Raw genomic sequence first — 21,578 nt, 5'->3', positions numbered from 1 at the left:
CGCATTTTATTATCGACGAAGAAAACAAAACTAACGAATTCTTTCGTTTGCCAGTCGTTTCGAATTTCTGTAGCTCGAATTCTTCTCTAGTGGAATTACAGAATTGTCAAATGATCCGTTACAATTTATATGTAAGGAACACAAAAGTAACGAACTCTTTCCATCATTTTTGCTTCATATTTCTTTTTGCTGGATTTTCGAATCGCCCTGTAATTACATTTCCATAGAAATCAACGTACTCCTTCGATTACGTTTACTTTTAATCCGCTTTCTCGCCAACTACTAGCCTTTTCCATCTAAAATTCTTCTATACCTCAAATTAGCGATGGACCTAACTACTAAAATTACTAATACCTATGCTATCTAAAATGCTAATATCCATAGCATCTAAAATATTAATATTTATCTATTTATTTAAAACATTGATATTCTATATATTACAGATACGAAATATTAATATTAACAGCTACAATACCTAAAATATTAATAGCTGTAAAATACCAATACCTACGATATCTACAAGACTAATATTTATCCATTTATTTGAAACCCTATAATATTAATATCTGTAATACGTAAAGTATCAATACCTACAACATCTACAATACTAATATGTATCTATTTATTCGAGACATTAATATTCTAGATATTACAGATACGAAATATTAATATTAACAGCTGCAATATCTAAAATATTAATATCTGTAATACGTAAAGTACCAATACCTACAATATCTACAATGCTAATATTTATCTATTTATTTGAAACATTAATATTCTAGATATTACAGATACGAAATATTAATATTAACAGCTGCAATATCTAAAATATTAATAGCTGTAATACCTAAAGTACCAATACCTACAATATCTACGATGCTAATATTTATCTATTTATTTGAAACATTAATATTCTAGATATTACAGATACGAAATATTGATATTAACAGCTGCAATATCTAAAATATTAATAGCTGTAATACCTAAAGTACCAATACCTACAATATCTACAATGCTAATATTTATCTATTTATTCGAGACATTAATATTCTAGATATTACAGATACGAAATATTAATATTAACAGCTGCAATATCTAAAATATTAATATCTGTAATACGTAAAGTACCAATACCTACAATATCTACAATGCTAATATTTATCTATTTATTTGAAACATTAATATTCTAGATATTACAGATACGAAATATTAATATTAACAGCTGCAATATCTAAAATATTAATAGCTGTAATACCTAAAGTACCAATACCTACAATATCTACAATGCTAATATTTATCTATTTATTCGAGACATTAATATTCTAGATATTACAGATACGAAATATTAATATTAACAGCTGCAATATCTAAAATATTAATAGCTGTAATACCTAAAGTACCAATACCTACAATATCTACAATGCTAATATTTATCTATTTATTCGAGACATTAATATTCTAGATATTACAGATACAAAGTATTAATATTAATAGTTACAATACCTAAATCAATAGCAATACCTGTAATATCTACTACCAATCTATTAGCGAAGGATACCGGTGAACTGTTTCGATCATCGTAGCTACGATTAGAACGTGCTCGTCACGGCACCGTTTTGCTCGACCCGAATTCGACGAAATCGGCATCGACGCACGTTCGAGCGTGACTGCACGTAATTTTCCGCGAGATTTACTTTAGAGAGCCTTCATCGTGGGAGAAAATGTTAATCGTTTCACTCGTTAAGCAGGTTACTCTCGTCGTGTTATCTGCATTTTCTAATCTCCTCTAACGGGCAGGAGTTTTCAAAGTCCACAGCGAACTTGTGACTCGTCCCTTTGTGGCTGGACTTGCGGCGCTCCTTCAACAATTTCTCCTGAGAATTTCCCTCGTTTCCCTCGTTTCCACGGTGCTTTGTCAAACATGGCGAGCGCGACATGGCAAAGGTCGCGTGTTATTTGACCCAGATTTAGCGAATTTTTTGATTATGCCAGCCCAAGCGCACGGAGACGTAGCGTTGAACGGCGTGCAAACGATCCCGGCGCAAAATCACGCGTTTATTTCGTTCCGTTCGTTTGTTTCGCGTTAACCTTTTAAAGCCTGTTATTACTAGAAAATTTCTGCTGTCCTGGCTGGCGTTTCGGTTTAATACGTTCGTTTTTGTTTCAGATACGAGTGACGCGAAACAGACGCGGTTAATCGTTTCATTATCGTTGGGCCGCGGATTCTTACTCATCTACGATACTAATGCGTATTACGGTATTGTTACAACGTACAGATTTAAAAATGCAAAGATGCATAGAATACACGCAATGTACAGGATCATGTAAATATACAGTAAAATATTCCAAAGTGCAATACCTGCCATAAGTTTTACTTGGCAAAACGAATTACGTAGGTTCCATCTCTCTTAGCTGTCGTCATAAAAATAGGAAATTGCGTAACAATCCGCGCTGCAATTATCCATTCACAGCTGAACATTACCGCAATGATATTAGGTACTGTACTATTACTGAAATGTTTTGCTGCTATTCGCTATTACGATTATTAAACGAAGTATGAAATTGTTTATGGTTCGCGATGATCAGAAACGAAGGACCCATGGGAAAAGGAGGGAATATCGAGTTTCAGCAATTCTTAGAAGACGAAAATTAATCCTTCTTATTTTATTTCTACGCTATAACGTCGCGACTTCGTATCTTCTCGTATATCAAAATAGAACATGCAACGCGTTAAGCTCGAAAAAAAAGAATGAAAAATATTCATTTTTCTTTGTACATTAGAATTTCTCGTAACCATCGTAACACTCGGAAATTGATTGAATGATTGTTGAAATTCGCAAGAACGCAGGAGCGTACGAAAAAATGAACCTTGAGCCACCTTGAACTAACGTAGCATTTTTATCGATGAGAATATTAGAAACAAAATTCATGCGACTGTGAAATTTCATTTGTTCGATAGTCTGTAAGAGCCGGGGGAATAACTTTCCATCGTTTCAAATTCCTCGTTGATCGACGATAATGAAAGGATCGTTAACTGGATTTTCCAAGAAAACGATCTTTATCAGCAACGTTTCGAAAGTTGTTTTCACGATGCGCCTCCAACGTGGTGTTTGCGAACTGTTCGTCGCCTGTTTGCCATTTATTTGCATGTTCGCGAACATGTTCGTGAAACGTAGTTCTCTGACGCAAAGTTCCTGCAAACACGGTGACACACATAGACAAGCGTAGGTACTTGCTTCAAAGCTTCGCCTGACTATTGTTGATGTTCGTCAAATGATAAATTATAGTTCAAACACACGCTCGAGTTACCTCGTTCGACGTGTCATGGAATGCTTAATGAATTACCGCTAATAAGAACACGTAATTGAACGAAGAAATAGTTCAACTTTTTCACGCTCGATACACCGAGTATTATTTCTAATAAATCTGCTCTTGATCTTTCGCAATCTTAACGCTACAACTACCGATAGTTAACACGAAGCTATTTCTACCAAAACCAGTGAAAACGACTGGTCTTTAAAAAATACGTAATAATAGAACATTTTTATATTTATTGATTTATTACTTTCTTACAGAAGGAATTCCATGTTATGCAGCACGTTTTTAGTATTATTAACGATGATCCCTAAAATGATCCCTAAACGAGGGTTGGCACATTTATAAAATCGCAGAACCAGTCATTTTCACTGCTGTGGTATTTCTAGCGTTAGCACCTAGCGATTTAGCGATCGATCCGCGATTTTCCTGATAACTGATATCGTCGTATCGAACGATACGCGGTACAAATTTTAAAAACGCGTGGCAAGTTGTACGAAACGAGGAAACTGGTTAATTGGGTTCGATAAACAGATTGCAGGACTCTTTTACACTTTGACGAGTACCAGTCATTTTGACTGGTATTGGTATAAATAGCCTTGATGCAAAATTATTTTGAGTTTGAATACGTAAAGAACAAGATAAAATTCATTATATTATTCTTTTAGTAATCGTTGCGAAAGTCATTACATCATTGTGTAAAAAAAAATATAACATAATATAGGAATTTTAAAATAAAATTGTAAAACCAGTCGAATTGACTGGTGTGATAATTCTAATGTTAAATATAATTCTATTCCTTTTATTTTACATTTCACGATGAACAATTTGACTGTCACATTGCTAAACATTTGCTCGTTTAAATTGATCCGAAAAATAAGCCTTGATCGATACTCTTGTACGCGATTATTTCTTCGTTATTTCGATGTTTAGAATCCACCTTTTGATACAACCTTTTGATATTAAAAATCTGCTCTATATGTTTGATTGTTCCGAGGTATTGAGAACGCTGCGTTTGTCAGCAAACGGGTCCATTATGTTCGTAATCTAAGGCGACACGAAGCAGCTTAGTTTATCGCGGAGAAAGAAGAGCGTATGTACACGTATTCCAATGTCGGATAATCCGGCAAGAAGCATCGACGAAGCTCGGAAAAATCTATTATCCTTTTCTATGCGGCAGAAGGCAATCAAGTTGAGTAGCTGAAGATCGCGGTCGCATGCTCACGATACAGAAGCTCGTGGAGTTAACGCGCGAATTTATCCGCTCGGTGCACACGAACCCTCGCCCCAAGGCCGATGCATTCGCCAAGAAAATTCGCCACAGTTGCTCCCCAGCTTCGTTGAACGCGTAGCGATGGGATCAAGTTCAACGCGTGTCTATAAATCCGAATCAAATGCAATGGCGATGGTTAGCTTCATAAAATTCGAACGCTGCTCGTACAAGTGGCTAATTTCCTATGCAGAAACACGAAGAAGATTTGGAATAAAATTTGTTCGTACCGAGTTTCGAATTTCAGGGAAACCGAGTTTGCAAGTTCGTCAAGTATACTGCAACTTGGCTAATTTAGGTTTACGAGTAAACGGTCAGCAGCTGGCAATTCTACGCGCCACTATTTTGCGTTAAGTTAACAATTTTATGCGCGTGAGAATTTATTTTCATTTTCGAGAAAATGAAGCTTGAACGTGTTCAAAAATCAAAAATAATACGCGCGTACGCTGGATTTTCCAAATAACAAACATCAGTCTAGTCCTGCGAAAATATTTCATCTTACATTTGTCGCTTCTCTTTGGACGTACAGTAACCTGCTGCCGCTCATTTACCGTTGTCCAATCTGTAGTTAGTCACGTTCAAGTACAGTTGATAAATTTTCAAACTCGATTTTCTCGAGAACTAAAGCCCAACAAAAGAATTTTCCTATATTTATTTTTTCGTAATCATCTCGCGTGCGTGTTATTCGACCGCTCCCTGTCTAATGCGTTTCGTTCATTGTATTGGGTTGACAACTAAATGATTGCGGATTTTGTCGATACCACCTAATGACAAAACCCGCAATCACTTAGTTGCCAACCCACTAGAGAAATCATCGGCCTTGTCAAGCTGTTTTCCAACATCGGAATAAACGTACTCACGAGTTTCGAAAATCAACTTACAGGTACCTCGATTTTAGAATAAATCAGTGACATAAACACTGTATATTCTATTTGTATCTTTACGAGACAGAGTGATCGATTGTTATCAGCGTAGAGTCAGATTATGCACGAAAATTACAATAAAACAGTTGGATTTCAATGACAAAAAAAAAAAAAAAAGAGAAACGATTTAGTCGAACTTATTCGACCAGAATTTCATGGTTACTTGCGACTAACTTTTCCATTTCTCAAAATATTCACAGACGGTTCGATCCTGTCGTGTTTAACCGAAGAATCTACTGGAAAGTAGCGTTTCTTTTCCTCGAAATACGCATAGAAAGTTGGAATTTAGTCGGTTGATCTTCGAACTTAGTTGCGACGTATTGGATAACTTACTTGAGCTCATCGCTACCGCGGTGTGTCTCCTCCACTTTTCGAGTGAAGTTGGCGCCGGGCCAGAACGTGCTCGAACGCCGGTCCACGATTCGGAGAAAGTGCAACCTCTTCTCGCCTCGTGTCTCGTCGAGACTATTTTTCAAGGGCGAGTCGCGCCATCTACGCGGCTACTGATAATGCATACGTATACACGTATACATTTGCAACTGTTCCGCAGAATTTTCCTGAAACGTATCTATCTGCTATTAAGTCGCGTGTTTTCGCTAGCAACGTCGATGCAAGGTATTCATAAACAGATGGCGGCTATTCTAGGATTCTCTGTTTTTCGCTTTATGCATTGACTGAAACTTTGATAGCGAAATTTCACGGGATATTGAAGTTTCTCGGCGGATAAATTTATGCAGCTTTCGCAGAGTTAAACCCCTTTCAAGACTGTATTTTGCTATAGCAAATGTTCCATTTTATCGATTAACAGCAATAGTGGAATAGTAGTGGTTCAAGTAGCATCGCTATAGGAAAGAAAATTTTTTGTAAAATTCCACGTTTTATCAATTTTATCAATTACCGATAATAGTATTATGTTGTCCGAAAAGTGTCTTTCTTTTACAGACCCGTCCTTTACAACAACGCATCTTTATACAAACATGAAATCCTAATCTATTGAACGTTGTAATCTTTATCTTGATAGAATATAATGGATCATACGTAATTCGATAAAATAATATAAAACGAAAGAATATTTTCGAACGACCTAATAGAATGATAACAGGTCAAATATTAGTATCAGCATAAGAAAGACAGCTTTTTGAAGAAAGGTTTTCGTAAAATTACGAATAACATCCCTTCTTGGCCTTGTGGCTAACGTCAAAGCGTAGCATCTGTTTTAATCAACTTAACACTTTACCGACCTATACCTTAACCGATAGCCTATTAATCGGCTTTTTATCACCGATAATCTTTCTCATTATTTGGGCAGTAATTTGTTATTTAATACCAAGGTACCTTGCTCGGTTGCGTCAGTTGCCTTGCTTTGTAAGCTCCCACTGTTTTATACCAATTTGAAAAACTTATCATTTGCAAAAGTCTAAACCGAAACAGAGCCAGCGCCATGGAGAATCTGCGCCTGAGATACCGGTCGGACGTGCGTATGCTGTTGAATCGCTAGCGGTCGGTAAATCGTTAAGATCGACTTTTATGCAAACTGCACAACGTTGAGTCTTCGAAGATCGATTTCTCCGGGTATCGTGACAGATCTTCTATTTTATCGATCAAATGGCATGATTAAAGCGTGTGTACAGTAACGAGTAAACGACTCCGACGAAACTGCTGTTCTTTCCACGATTTCATGGTGTATTTACGACGTTGGCAGTGGTATGCACAGCTTTGTCTCTGGACGCGCGAATGATGACATCATTCTTTGTTCTAAATGAACGCGCCTGCAAATCTTCACGTGTAAATTGCACGTGGATTCCGTGTGTGCAGGAACATCCGCCTTGTTGGAAGGCACTCGTTCCTGAAAATAACGAGCTCATCTGCTCACCACAAATTAAATAGCAGATTTAACGCTAGAATTGCCTATTTACGATAAGTACCTAGATATTCGATATATAATGAATTATTACGATTTGAACGATAATAATTAGAATAATAATTAATCGAAATATTTAATTACGTTTCTACGTGAATTTTATCTCTGGGAAGGCAATTATTTTGAACGAATCTTGTATTTACTGAGAGTAGTATATTTGTAGAATACAGTTGAACAACGTTAATTTTAAATTTAGCAATCTTCCAGTTCAAAAGTTATTAGGCGAGAAAGCTTGCAAAATTTGATATGGCTTTCTTCCTTTTATGCGTAGTAGATAGATCGTTCGTATTTGTCGATACTATCAGCGTAATTGAATACTGTTTCCTGGTGATAAGGAAGTGCCAGTAGCAAGCCGGGTGAAATTAGCATCTCCAAATGCGAATTTTTCTAAAAAACAAACTGCACTCGTTCGTTCAGGTTCGTCCAACCGGATGGATAAATTTTCTCGTCCGTCCATCTTTTGAAACAACGTTATGACTCAATGAAAATTTAAAAAGATTGATAACTTTTTCCTTTTATTTTTTTTTGAAGCGTAGACAAACAAAAATTCTGTGTGAACGAACGTGTACAAATCGTGGACAATCATATTCCACTTAAGAATTAATGGAAAAGTTAATGGGAAGATAATAGAGGCCGATGGGAAATTTTTGTTAATTCTCCTTTGGCGATAACTTACCTTTGAACGATAGACAAGCGAAAATTTTGTTTGAACATACGTGGACGAATCGCGGGTCAAGCAATACTGTTTTGTTTGTTTTTTCTACAAATTCGCATTTCGACGTGGCAACTTCATCGAGCTCGAGTTACATTGATACCGGTTAGGCTATATATTTCTTCTTGGTAACTCTTATGAAGAACGTTATTTGATACTTTGGTTCGTATATTGTATTTTCATATATCATAACTTTCATATATCATAACTATTCCTCTACTTTGAGCACAGTGTTTCACACACTTGTCGCAAGGGTTTCTTTCGTTTTATAAGAAAATTATACTGCACGCTATTTTTTGTTTTATATTACTTTATCGAATTATGTATGATGCATGTTCTGTTGGAACATAATGAATCATAATTTAATGAGATAATATGATGCATGTTCTATTGGAAGGAAATGGATCATACATAATTCGATAAGATATGATGCATGTTCTATGCGAACAAAATGGATCATACTTCAATAAGATAATATGATGCATGTTCTGTTGGAACATAATGGATCATACATAATTCGATACAATAATGATGCATATTCTATGGGAACAAAATGGATCATAATTTAATAAAATAATATAATGCAGGTTCTATGGGAACAAAATGGATCATACGTAATTCGATAAAATAATATGATACATATTTTATGCGAACAAAATGGATCATAATTCGATGAAACAATATGATGCATGTTCTGTTGGAACATAATGGATCATACGTAATTCGATAAGATATTATGATGCATATTCTATGCGAACAAAATGTATCATAATTCAATAAAATAATACGATGCATGTTCTATGCGAACAAAATGGATCATAATTCGATGAAACAATATGATGTCGAACGACAGGATAGATCACGCGTGTTTCTTCGTTTTTGAAAGATAAGACGTAGGACAAGATAAGGAAAGGAATTATAGGTGTTTTTATTTTGTCATTTCTTGTCACGATCATCAAGATTATGGGAAGATTGTAACAAAGAACCGATGAAAGATGATAATAGCACGACTATAGCGATGTATTTCTGGCGACGTGGATTAATTCTAGGGTTGAATTAATTATCGAAAGCGGATTTAGTTTCTCAGTTTATCTTGAAATTATAGCAAGTATAGCTCGATCGTTTGTAAGATAAGACACGGTGGACGTAATTTGGCCGGTGTATCGTGGTGAATTTAATACTAGCGATTCCATTATTCCAGGGCAGGCTCGTTGGCTCGTGAACATCGTATCCCAGGAAAGTAATGAAAATTCTGCTGACTGGAATTTGTTTCCGGGTCAGCGGCTGTTCCTCTGAAACTAGTTTCTACGATGCGATAAGCTTGCACCAAGGGCGAAACTATACAACATCTAAAAACTCGAAGGGTGGCGCTACGATAAAATCTATAGTCTCGCGAACAAAATAATTACAATGTTGTCTTTTTGTAATAAGAGTTAACACGGTGACTCATTGCAACCTCACGTCACGCGTAAAATCTTTTCAAACGTCCTTAGTCTTCCGAAACTAAATTTTGTTCACGATACCAAACGAAATAAAAAAGGAACCGGATTATAATACACTTTTTTAAAATAAGTAGTTAACATTTTGACTGTCACGCCGAGGTCACATGTTTCACTCAGGACTCCACAGGGGTATTTTTATTATTCAAAGCATATAATGGCAAAATAATAATAAATAATTACTTCATATTATTTCATTATGTATTCCAAATTTTCCGTTACGGCAAAAACAAACTTAAATTACGATAATATCCATCGAGACAACTATCTACAGTGAGATCCGTTATAACGAGACGTGATAAAGTGCACGCGTACCGAGCGAAAATTCAAAGTGGATTTTCTCGAAAACAAAGCCTCAAACGAAAAATTTTTATTCTATATTTTCGACTTCTTTTTTCGCGTAGAATCACCCCCCTTCCGCTCGTACCACCAGTTACCAATCACCCTGTATAATAGTAAGGTATGTGCACGCTTCTAACTTCAATTATATATATGATTATAAAGCAGCATTTACGATTATTTTCTAAGCTGTGTTTATAATAATATTCGTAGATTAGCCCCCAAAGATCTGGATGCAAACACAGTGCACCGTTAGATGCAAGATTTGTTCTCATTTTTTTTTATTGATGTTCTAATAAAAATGTTTAATAGTTCAATGGGGCATTTTTTCTTTCAAAATATCTTCTATTTATCGGTTATATTCAAAATGCCCTAACTGTCAATTTTCATACAATTTTTACAATTGTAAGAGGTTGAAGCGCTCTGGTCATCAATGAGCACCGTGGCGTCACAGGAGAAACCGTGGCCGATCAACGTGGCAGTCAAAGTGTTAAATGCTAAAGACGATCAAATCGATGAGCAAGAACACAAGATCAGAAAGAATTACGTTTTCAAACGTTCGAAGAACCAGCTTTTGTTTTCACGTATTATCAACATCATTGATTTAGCGACGATATAACAACACAGATGGTACATATTACATATATATAGATATAGCTATGGCTCAGCCTTGTTCGTACACTTCCAACGCGTAGAATGAAACGCATTGGACTCGTATTATATGAAATTAAATTTGCTGATAAACGAATAGATAAAGTTTAAAGACGAATAATAAATCTCTAATTAATTCAATAATTACTATAAAATTTATTAAAAATTTTGGTGAATTAAGTGGAACTAAATGTCTAAGGATTTTTATAGGAAAATTAATAGCTGTATAAATAATAAATCTCAATCGTATAGAAAATGCTGTTGATAGATTAAACAATAAATGTCCAGTTGAAGTAAAAATATATGGTACTAATCTAAATAAATTTAATACTATAATATAAATTATAATTCTTAAAAATATATAAACATTTGAAATATATTTATTTATTATAATTATCTTAAACTCATTAAATAAATAATCAATAAGTAATTTAAAAATTATCATAATTCGTGATGGAATTAATCAATATAGATTGGGAAACATAATGATAGGTATTAATATAAAAATTCAATTTAATTGAATATTATTATTAATTCACTTACTTTCCACATCGGCTTACTTTTTAATCAGGAAGCTTAACAATTAACGATATTTACTTTACTATATGAGCGAAGTAAAAATTATGTAATAAAAAATGACTATTACAATTCTGCGAAAATCGAATTTTTCTCCCGCTGCTGAGAACGCTCGTTTTTTCCATTTAAATTATTAATAATGTCATTTCTAAATTACTCGTACCGTTATTCGACTTACTAATGCGATTAAAGAAGTAACGTATCAAACACGTTGATCAAATCATCTCGTTATCGCCGGAGAGATTAACGCGGTATTTCATTTGCGCGCGTCGTTTGATCCGCGTCGTTCCACGTTATTCGGTAATTTCGTGCGAAATATTCGACAGGCTACGTCCAACTGATTAATTTGCCGATGATTTATTACACGTTAATGGATTCATTGGCATTGGCGTAAAACGCCTAGAAGCCGACTCTGCCGCTTCATTTTTACCGCCGATGCCAATGTACGACTCCAAATATAAACCTCTTGGTTGGTAAGCTCGCGGTGCCATCCATTCTCAGCCCTGGACCGAGCGTTTATTTTCTATGGTTCGGCGACACGTGCGGCTCGGGACACGTCGCCTTTCCTTTCCGTCTGTCTCGTCGCGTCCTGCAGTTCCTTCCAATTTCGCGATAACAAATTCCCGGGATTCGAAGAGAAGAAGCCGGTGCCGATGTTGGAAAATTACGGTGACACTGAAATATCGAGCGATCTCGCGCAGGAACAGAGATCTCGGGAAATTTTCTTGCTGCGGGAAAAATCTCGTGATCTGGGAAAATTCGCCAATGGCGAGCAATTTCGAAAATGTCGGAGATTTCGCAAAGTTTCGGTGACTGCCAGTGTGCGGAGGAACGCGGAAAATTTTGACAAATTCGCCGACTTCCGGATATTTGGAAGTTCAGGAATTTGGGGAGATTCGCAGTGTTCGCGAGGTTCTGCGCTTCTGTAAAAACGTGGCGACTTTCGAAGAACTCGACAGAGACATGGAACAGACGATTTCGTAAAATTTAAAGCTCTCGTTGTATCCTGTGTTTTCGTGGAAATACAACGACAGTAGAAAAATTCGCCGATCCAGCAACATTTGGCGATTGCGAGGAGCTTCAAGTCTTCGTAAAATGCCGCGTCTTCGTAAAAATTCGAAGATAAAAATGTGAAAATTTGCCAAGCTCGGAGAAATTCCAGAGTTTGCTATAGACGATCCTGAAACTTTGTTCGCCTTTTGACGTCACCGAAAATCGTTCTATTCGAAGCTGGAGAAATATGAGCATATCCACTGCAAGTAGTTTCCATTCCTCCAGAGTAGACCCTTGAAGAACATGTCCAAGTTCTTCCGCAGGATGCTCCTGTGCGGTTGCTCGTCTCGTTCGGGAGCCGATGGACAAACGTTCGTCGTCGACGAATCCATAGTCGACGATGTACCCAAGTCCATCGAGTTTGCGACGAGCGACGAACAACCGGAGGACGTCGCGACGCACTTTGACCTGTCTACCATCAAATTCATAGACGACGAGGAGACAGACGACGACGTGGATTTTGAAAATGGTACTTGCGTGGTTCGCGTTCGCAAAAATAGGAATTCGTTGGTTTAGTTTTGCGATGGTTGTTAATCTTTAAAGACTATGGCCAATGAAATTTCAGCCCCGTGTGAAAATTTTATTTTAATATCTATCCTATTTTTATACTGCTTTAATGTTATTTCGATATTATCGTGACATTATTGCGACGATGCCATGAGTAATAAACAGACTGTGCATGTTTACGCAAATTCATATTTTTATGATCGCGACAAACGACATGGAACCTAAGCAAACGTTTGCTTCTGCTGTTACAAATTATAGTAGATATTATACTTTGGATGTTTTATATATCTTCGCGTATCAGATGCATCCTGGGCCTGTTAATAAACAAATTGTGTATGTTTATGCAAATTTGTATTTCCCTGTTAGTGTAATATTACGAAGAATATTACGCGTTATATGCGCGCTTGCACTTGCACATTTTCTATTGGCTTGGCAACTAAGTGATTGCGGGTTTTGTCAGTACCACCTAATGACAAAATCCGCAGTCTCTTAGTTGCCAAGCCAATATAATTGTACGAACATCTGCGGTTCGAGCAATGAAACGTTTCATCGTATTTGTTTCATTTGATCGATTTCTAAAAGAAAAAATATGCCATACACTATATCTGTGTTGTTTTCCCCGTGTCTCTGATTTGTTGCGACAATTAATCGTTGTCCGATAAACGACGCGCAATTCGGTTCAGCTGAATCGCTCGTTTATCGTTCGTGTGTTTATTTGAAAGTAGAAATAGACGAGAGGAAGGAAGATGGACTAATTGCTTTGAAATTGTTGACAGTAGTGCCGGACGAGTTCAGCTCTGGTCTGGTGCAAGAAGCTTGGGTCATCGCCATCGAAAGGTAATTAATTACTTTGCTACTTGCTATTGGCTTGGCAACTAAGTGATTAGCGACCTAATGTCATTAGGTGGTAATGATAAAATCCGCAATCACTTAGTTGCCAGCATTAGTTCAGAGAACGAAGCGACTAAGAGAAATTTGCCAAGGGAAGGTGGTGTTCTATTACTTTGCTATTGGATTGGCAACTAAGTGATTGCGGATTTTGTCAATACCACCTAATGACAAAATCCGCAATCACTTAGTTGCCAGCATTAGTTCAAAAAACGAAGTGACTAAGAGAAATTTTCCAAGGGAAAGTGCTGTTATATTACTTTACTGTAATTACTTTGCTACTTGCTATTGGGTTGGCAACTAAGTGATTGCGGATTTTGTCAATACCACCTAATGACAAAATCCGCAATCACCTAGTTGCCAGCATTAGTTCAAAGGACGAAGTGACTAAGAGAAATTTTCCAAGGGAAAGTGCTGTTATATTACTTTACTATAATTACTTTGCTACTTGCTATTGGGTTGGCAACTAAGTGATTGCGGATTTTGTCAATACCATCTAATGACAAAATCCGTAATCACTTAGTTGCCAACACTAGTTCAGAGAACGAAGCGACTAAGAAAAATTTGCCAAGGGAAGGTGGTGCTATATCATCGATTAGTCTATGCTTCTTTTTTTAATCATAACTTCATTTACATATTGATGAAATTCTCGATGAAGCTTCATTCAGCGTGGAAGAACTAGCTTGTGTGGATCGCCGCGCGATTTTCTCCTCTGCCAATGTAATTACACGTTTCTCAACTGAATACCTTTAACGCTAATCTTTGACTTAACGTTCGAGCTTAAAATACTCTTCTGCATCGTCGTACAACGCGCGGTTGACGTTCATTGTTTGAAGAGCGGAATGTTGGCGTTACTCCTAACCGAAGTTCAGTGGCACTTCCTGCAACCTGAACGTTCCACCTTCTAATTTTAGGCTATTCATCTGAGATGTGTTCTTTAATGTTCGTGCGCTCACGAAGATGACGTATTCGATGACGATAATGGAACGTGCATGATTTTGTTGCAGGCGTGCAAAGGAACGATTTAAACGGCTCACGTCTCACTGGAGGTTCCAGCCGTGCGATATTCTGGACAAAGAGGTACAGCAACTTGTCTCATTTTAACGTATTAATAGAATTTTGAATGCGGATCAGTCCACGGTGGTGTCGTGGCTTGGTCGGTGGTTCTTCCGGATGTGGTTGACGCCACGTTGACTGTCGTCGACGTTCAACCACGTTCCGCTCACACTGAACAGCCACGACATTTTGGCTCTGCGGTCAATGCGTTAGCTCTTAAATTAAAATTCACATCGATCTCTAGATCTTCCAGGACGTAGATGAGCGATGAAATGTTTGGAACCAGCGCGAGCTTGCATAGAGACTACAAGTTCCAATAAGAAGGCAGATTAAATAGAGTGAAGCATGTACGCTATTGTGAATGCAGAATAAGCGGTCTATTTAGAAGAGTAGACTGTGGATGTTTGCTTGCGTATTCGTGACGAATTTTAGCGCGCAAAAACTCATTACACAACATCCGCCTAACGTAAGAAGATATTCGTATAAAGCGTTTCGATTAGCTTATAATATTCCTCTTTAATTACGTTTGCGGAAATGCAACAAATCTGATGTAACTATAGATACATCTACATAGACACAGATGTACAGATAGATAGAATTAATAATATTCATTGTTACATTGTTGTTCAGTGTAAGGAAATTAGAAAAATCTGTCTATACGTGTATTTCATTCTCATAATTATATTAAGAACATAAACGCGCTTAAACAGCCGCAGTCTGCGTCTAACGTTATATTTGTAAAACATTATATTTCTACGAATATTCGAATATTTTCGTCGGCCACATTTCGAGAGATCGTGAAGCCCAGTGACGAGTTAATTTGTCCATCCCGGTTAGCGGATTAATCATCTTCTCTCTCTCTCTTTCTCTCCTGTTTCCCGCGATAAAACCAAAAGAAATAGGTCGAAAGATAATGGGGGGTTGGGTTGGAGAAGCGATCGCGTGGATAAATGGTTAATCGATGGCGGCTCGATTAGAGCCAATTCCTGTGCCCATGCACGATGAGCATCGCCGAGATAAAGTGGCCGATCGCTTGGTTGTCTCCATTGTATTCAAACAATTAGTTCCTATTCCATTCGCGTGTTCCTTTGGCATCTATCGGACATTCTAATCAGGGACGTATTCGCGAACCAACGACGTTCACTATGATTTAAATAATCCATTGAAATAACTCTGAAACGAACGGGCCGATTGACAGGGAAAATCGTCACGGCGGTTGCTCGTAATATGCGGAATGCAAAAGTAAACGAGCGCAGTGAGCGGTGGCCGCACGATCATGCGCGTCCTTGGTTCGATGCAGCTCGTGTATGTACGTTGCTGTACCCGCGTGTGTTCCACAGGTTGCGACCCCGAAACCGTTGTCAGAGTTTTCCTTCTTTTCCCCTCGTTTCTAAATTACCTGTGTATCCGCATAAGCTGACGAAACTATTCGAATACTTGCAGAGAGACCTTGTGTGAATGTGAGGCTTTCGAATGACATTCTTTGGTTCAGTTGACGCCCCTGGTCCTTGTCTCGGGCAACCACATTCAGTCAGTAGATATCGTTAAATGTCCTAAAAGTTTCTTTTGTTTCTATAAGTGAAATAATAGATGCACAACATTTTTTATTTTATGTTATTTTATGAATCCATTTTGTAGAAATAGAACAAAATGGATCATAGGTAATTCAATAAAATAATATAAAAGAAAAATTGTCGTGCATCTACCAGTTCCTTATAAAACGAAAGGGATAATAAGAATAATTAAGTTAGGATCCTTTGGTATAAATGAGTGGTATAAAAGAGTAATAATTGCAGGTGGATGAAAATTGGTTCTGGTTGGAGACACGATGAATTACCTGGCGTTCAGTAGGTCTGTTCGATGTTGGGACGTTTATGCGTTTCTAGCTGCAACCAAAAGGCTCGTACCGCCGTGTTCAAGCCAGAACAGCGTATCTGCAACTTTCGCTTAAATCAAGTCATTACTGCCAGTTGGCACAAGAGTTAGCTGTTCATCTTTATGCATATTAAATGAGAAGACCGTGTCTGCATCGAAACTGAAGATACACACGATAGTTGATATCTCGGATGGTATATTAAACGGATGTCGAGGTTGTCAAATACTAAAAGTCGTTTCTCTCGAAACCACCGTTTCATCAGATTACGCTTATTTGAATTAACACGACGGTACGTAGATTTTATCTAAACTCGTCAGCTGTTCACGCGATACGTAAAGTTGTGTAGAATATTAAAAGCGATGTTCTTATAGACACAATATTTCTATATTTAACTGACATTTATAAACATTCATAAAACAATTCGAAATTGCACAAACGTCCTACAAAACGCTCCACTTGTACATTTGTACAAAATGTGGTCATCGAATGGATTGTTTCTGGTTCCAATAAGAGCGTGACGAGAGAGAGAGAGAGAGAGAGAGAGAGAAATGGGGGAGTAGAGGAAAATGAATGCATCGATAGGGAAGTGTCGTTGGGAATTCTTTTGTTTTCGCGAGGAACAGCGGTCGTCCGGTAGAGGCAAACCAGCTGATTGTTCGATGTTTGCTGTGTGTGCAGATCAACGAGGCAGTCGCGTCCACGAGCGGGGACAGCGCGAGCAAAAATGTGACGGGCAACCAAATTACCGTGACGCTTGTCGACAAGTAAGTGGCATTTCATTCTTGCCGTTTCTCTTCCATCCGTTATTCCATCGTTAATCGTTTCCATTCTTTGTTCCCCGTTTCTATCGTTCTCCCTGCCTCTTGTAACGTCTTCTTCGTTTTTTCTTTCTCTTTCTTACACGCGTGGATTTCACGAGCATCTAAAACATCGCGCAGCGTAGACAATCGAGACGTAATGGCGTACAACGGCGTTTTTATTCGGGACGGAAGCTTAACGGTTTCGATCGGACGAGAAATCGACGAGGTCGACAGTCCGCGGACGCACGGTCGAGCGTTAAACTCGAAAGTTTGCCAAAAATACTAATTTTCCAGCTTGTTCGACTCGTTTAGCGCGGATGTCATCACGGTGATGTTATCCTGATTGTTTCCGGAGATGGGTGTCGCCAGGCTGGCGCTATCGACCTTCTCAACGCGTTAAGAAGAAGATAATTTCAGTTGCCCACGCGACTTTTCGCTCGGCCGTGTAACTTTCAACGAACGACCGCGCAACTTCGTCCAGTCAACCTGTTAGTCTGTGATTTCTGTGAACGCGTATTCGGCCGTTTAACGAACGAACGATATCCACGTTCCGACCAACTCAGTGAAGAACCACACACATCGGCGCAGCGATTTTCACTCAGCGTCCTGCGAGAAGTCACAGGTGTGCTGCGAGAATTTTTAACTCTCCACTGGTATCGTTGGATCACCAGGAACCATGACGATCTACGATCAAGTTATTCGACCTGTTAGCTGTTTCTGACGAGTATAATCGTCGCGAAGAACTGGCAATATTTTACGAGCCCTGTCGCTAATGAAATCCGAAAAATGAAACAGTCGTTTCGTTACGATATAATTCTACGTTATAACAGTCACACATACTCTGCGTTTCGCGAACTATACTCGTCGTCGCTTACTTTTCGCCACACATTTTAAGTACACGCTTCTCAAAGTTTCCAAGCAGAATTTTTCATTTAATTTTATTACTAATCTCTGTCAGCGAACGTAAAATACACGATAGAACTGAACATCCTAAATTTGAGTGACCCAACAATGTGTGACCCCAAAATACCATTTATCTAAGAATTTGAGAATCGAAATGTAAAATACCCAACTATTTGATCAGGTGTACTGACCTCTTTCCCCTTAGATCGTCAAATAAGGAATTGACAGTAGCCTAAACTATAGCCATCCGGCGTGAGCGACTTGCCTTGAAGCGAATATGCACCAAATATTTTTTATACTGTGTGGTAACTAAGAGACTGCAGATTTTGTCATTAGGTGGTAATGCCAACTCGACATAATCAAATATGTACACGTACGAATTTTTATCAGCCTGTGCATTACAGTTCTCTGGGATATCTCGTTCGCCAGAACGTCGGCTCGTCCGAATACGCGTCCACGTGAATTTTGTATATTGTGCGAGCCGCGATAGATGGAAACACGCTACGGTACAACGTTTAACTTCCGCAAGGTACCGTATCGTATTTGCGCGCTTCTTTCTGCGACCGCATTTGCGCTTGTTAATCCACGCAATATATCTTCTCTTAATCGCGTTAAATTAAATTCATCGACGCGGTTCACCGATCACTACCGTCAACGTGTTAGCCGTGTCCGAGTGCTTTGATTTGTTAAAATAACCGAGCAGATGGTCGAAAAAGACGCTCAATTTTTTTATCAGCTGATACGCTCGACCGTGGCGACGTGCAATGTAACGCGAAATGTGAAAACTCGCGGCACACCGCGATGGGAAATACAATTACAAGCCGGATACGTGAAATTGCGATTGGCGTGATTGATATCCCATTGCGATGCAACCGTGCGTACCATCGCTGTTCTCCTAGCGAGGGGCATTAGTGTGTCGGAAGTTGATTCCTCGCGCGATCTGATGTGTCTTGGTGTTTCTGTCATAGGGAACAGATCACGAACGTCTTCACTCCTAAGCTAAGCAACGGTACCATACCTAAGGGCATAGTGAAAGAAACGAAAGAAGCGAAGGAAGGGAAGGACGCGGCCGAGAAACAGCAGACCTGTCCAGAAGAAACGAAGCTTTTAGTGAGTGCAACGAAATACGTTCTTTTCTTTCGATTTCTCTGGCAAATAGAAAGATAGAAATGCTTTAGGATAGGAATTTTCTAGACAGAGTTAAGCTAGTGTTTACTAAACGCAATTCTACTTGTAGACGTTCGCTGTTATTCGGAAGAGATCAAACTTTTTAGCGAGAAAAGGTTTCTCTGACCGATCCCTTCTTACAAATGGAAAGGGAAAGTTTTTGCAATAGGAAGTTTTTTTATGTAGAGTCAAAGTAAGCTTGCTAAAGGGATCTACAGATGTACATGGATATCTACAGGTGGATTCCTGGATATTTCACTCTTATTTGGAAGAAAACAAACTTTTAACGAGTGGAACAAGATACGTTCTTCTTTCCAATTTCTACTGGATATATAGAAAAATAGAAATCTTTTGGAATAGCAAGTTTTTAGATACAGTTAGAATGGATGAGTTATTAAACACGGTTGTACTTGTAGATGTTTATTCCTATTTGGAAGAAACCGAATTTTTGGCGACTGCAACTTCCTTCTCAGTCTCTGCCAGAAGTAAAAATAAAAATGTTTTAGAACCGAAATTTTCTAGGTAGAGTTGAGACAGGATTACTAGATGCAGATACTCTTGCTGGGAAGAGATCAAACTTCCAGCTAGTGGAAGATATATTCCTATTTGGAAGAAACCAAACTTTTGGCGAATATAACTTCCTTTTCAATCTCTGCTAGAAGTAGAAACAAAAATGTTTTAGAACATAAATTTTGTAGATAGAGTTGAGACAAGATTACTAGATGCAGATCTGCTTGTAGATACCGACTCTTGCTGGGAAGAGATCAAACTTCCAGCTAGTGGAAGATATATTCCTATTTGGAAGAAACCAAACTTTTAGCGACTACAATTTCCTTTTCAGTCTCTTCTAGAAGTAGAAACAAAAATGTTTTAGAACATAAATTTTGTAGATAGAGTTGAGACAAGATTACTAGATGCAGATCTGCTTGTAGATACTCTTGCTGGGAAGAAATCAAAGTTCCAGATACGCGTTTCTTTTTGAAATAGAAATTTTGTATTAGGATCGCATAGACGCAATCTCACGCATTTACAGAAATTAAAGTTTTAGCGAGTAAAACGAAATGAAAATTGAAGGAAATATCGTCGCGATTATCAGGAAGTAGCAAGTGACGGAGGACAGGTGGGACAGGATCGATGTTTTTAATATTCTTGAATGTAACTGGTAGTTAGCTTCTATTTTTATAACTCGCGGGTAAAAATGATTTCTCCTTCATGATGCTTATGTAAACACGTCCGTGCGATTGGTTAAGTGTGAGGTAAACATTTCCCGGAATTGTAATTCACCATCCGCCATTCGTTTCTGCATAATTAATCGTGGGCAACGTTGTTGAAGAATTCCGTGAAAATTAACCAAAATATCCTCGTTTCTTTGGTATGGAACGCAAGCTTTTCTGCTCTCCATTCTTATTCAAATTATATATTATTATATGAAATTATATAAATTATTAAAATTATTCTAACTATTTCCTTTTACAGGGAATATATCAGGAATTTGATACAACGATGGTTCTATGTGTACGATAAACGTAATTATAATTTTAGTCGCTGGTGACAAGCTAATTACGACAAAACATGTATCGAAAATTTGGGAAATGCGCATGGTGACGTATTGGATCGGACAAAATTGTGAAATATAAAATTACAAGGTAACACGGTCGAGCTACCAGTAAAATGTTTTAAAATGTTCCATATAACGCATACAGTGTGGACGTTGAAAGTAATACGGTATAATTCCTCGCTTATGTGCTCAAATTCGTTTTATATGAAACGTACGATACGAATGTAAAAAGTGATAGAGTAGAGTTTCTCGTAATGTTCCCAAGTTTTCCATATAACGCGTACAACGTGGACATAGAAGCTTCGCGTAATAAATGTTTAAACACATCGGCGAGTTATTTCGACATGGTGAGACGATGATTCATATTTTCAGACACCGGTGCAAGGCGGAAGAGTCGGCGAACGACGTGCCAGCAGTCCTTTCCAAAATGGTCAGACAGAAGTCCTGATCGGGGAGCTGGAGGGCGGCCCAAGGTCGCCGAGGGGATCCACGTCTTCGGCGGTGAACGACGCCAATTTCCTCAATACACCGGATGAACGTGACGATCAGAAGCCCATTTACAGG

At 38.0% G+C, this 21,578-nt stretch overlaps 1 protein-coding gene and 1 long non-coding RNA gene across 7 annotated transcripts in view; one reads left to right on the top strand and one right to left on the bottom strand.

Annotated features, from left to right (window-relative positions):
* The window catches only part of LOC126917434 (protein PALS1), a 129,515-nt gene that overhangs the window by 13,955 nt on the left and 93,982 nt on the right, over positions 1–21,578 (top strand). For 2 of the 6 annotated variants that reach the window (XM_050724269.1, XM_050724273.1), the window contains exons 4-9: positions 2,168–2,257; positions 13,543–13,603; positions 14,662–14,734; positions 17,265–17,350; positions 19,258–19,399; positions 21,387–21,577. In XM_050724269.1, coding sequence (XP_050580226.1) covers positions 2,168–2,257; positions 13,543–13,603; positions 14,662–14,734; positions 17,265–17,350; positions 19,258–19,399; positions 21,387–21,577 — 643 coding nt within the window. Of the gene's footprint in view, positions 1–2,167; positions 2,258–12,487; positions 12,729–13,542; positions 13,604–14,661; positions 14,735–17,264; positions 17,351–19,257; positions 19,400–21,386; position 21,578 lie in introns of those variants that run through there. The other 4 variants (XM_050724270.1, XM_050724274.1, XM_050724272.1 and 1 more) reach the window with 4 other exon arrangements.
* On the bottom strand, positions 4,089–6,307 carry LOC126917446 (uncharacterized). Its single transcript, XR_007710953.1, has 2 exons — positions 5,842–6,307; positions 4,089–4,770 (listed from the first exon to the last, which is right to left on the bottom strand). It is a non-coding gene; the product is annotated as an uncharacterized LOC126917446 (long non-coding RNA).

Source organism: Bombus affinis, chromosome 6 (genome assembly GCF_024516045.1).
Source record: "Bombus affinis isolate iyBomAffi1 chromosome 6, iyBomAffi1.2, whole genome shotgun sequence".
Lineage (NCBI taxonomy): Eukaryota > Metazoa > Arthropoda > Insecta > Hymenoptera > Apidae > Bombus > Bombus affinis.
This window is presented reverse-complemented; position numbering and strand designations above follow the sequence as displayed.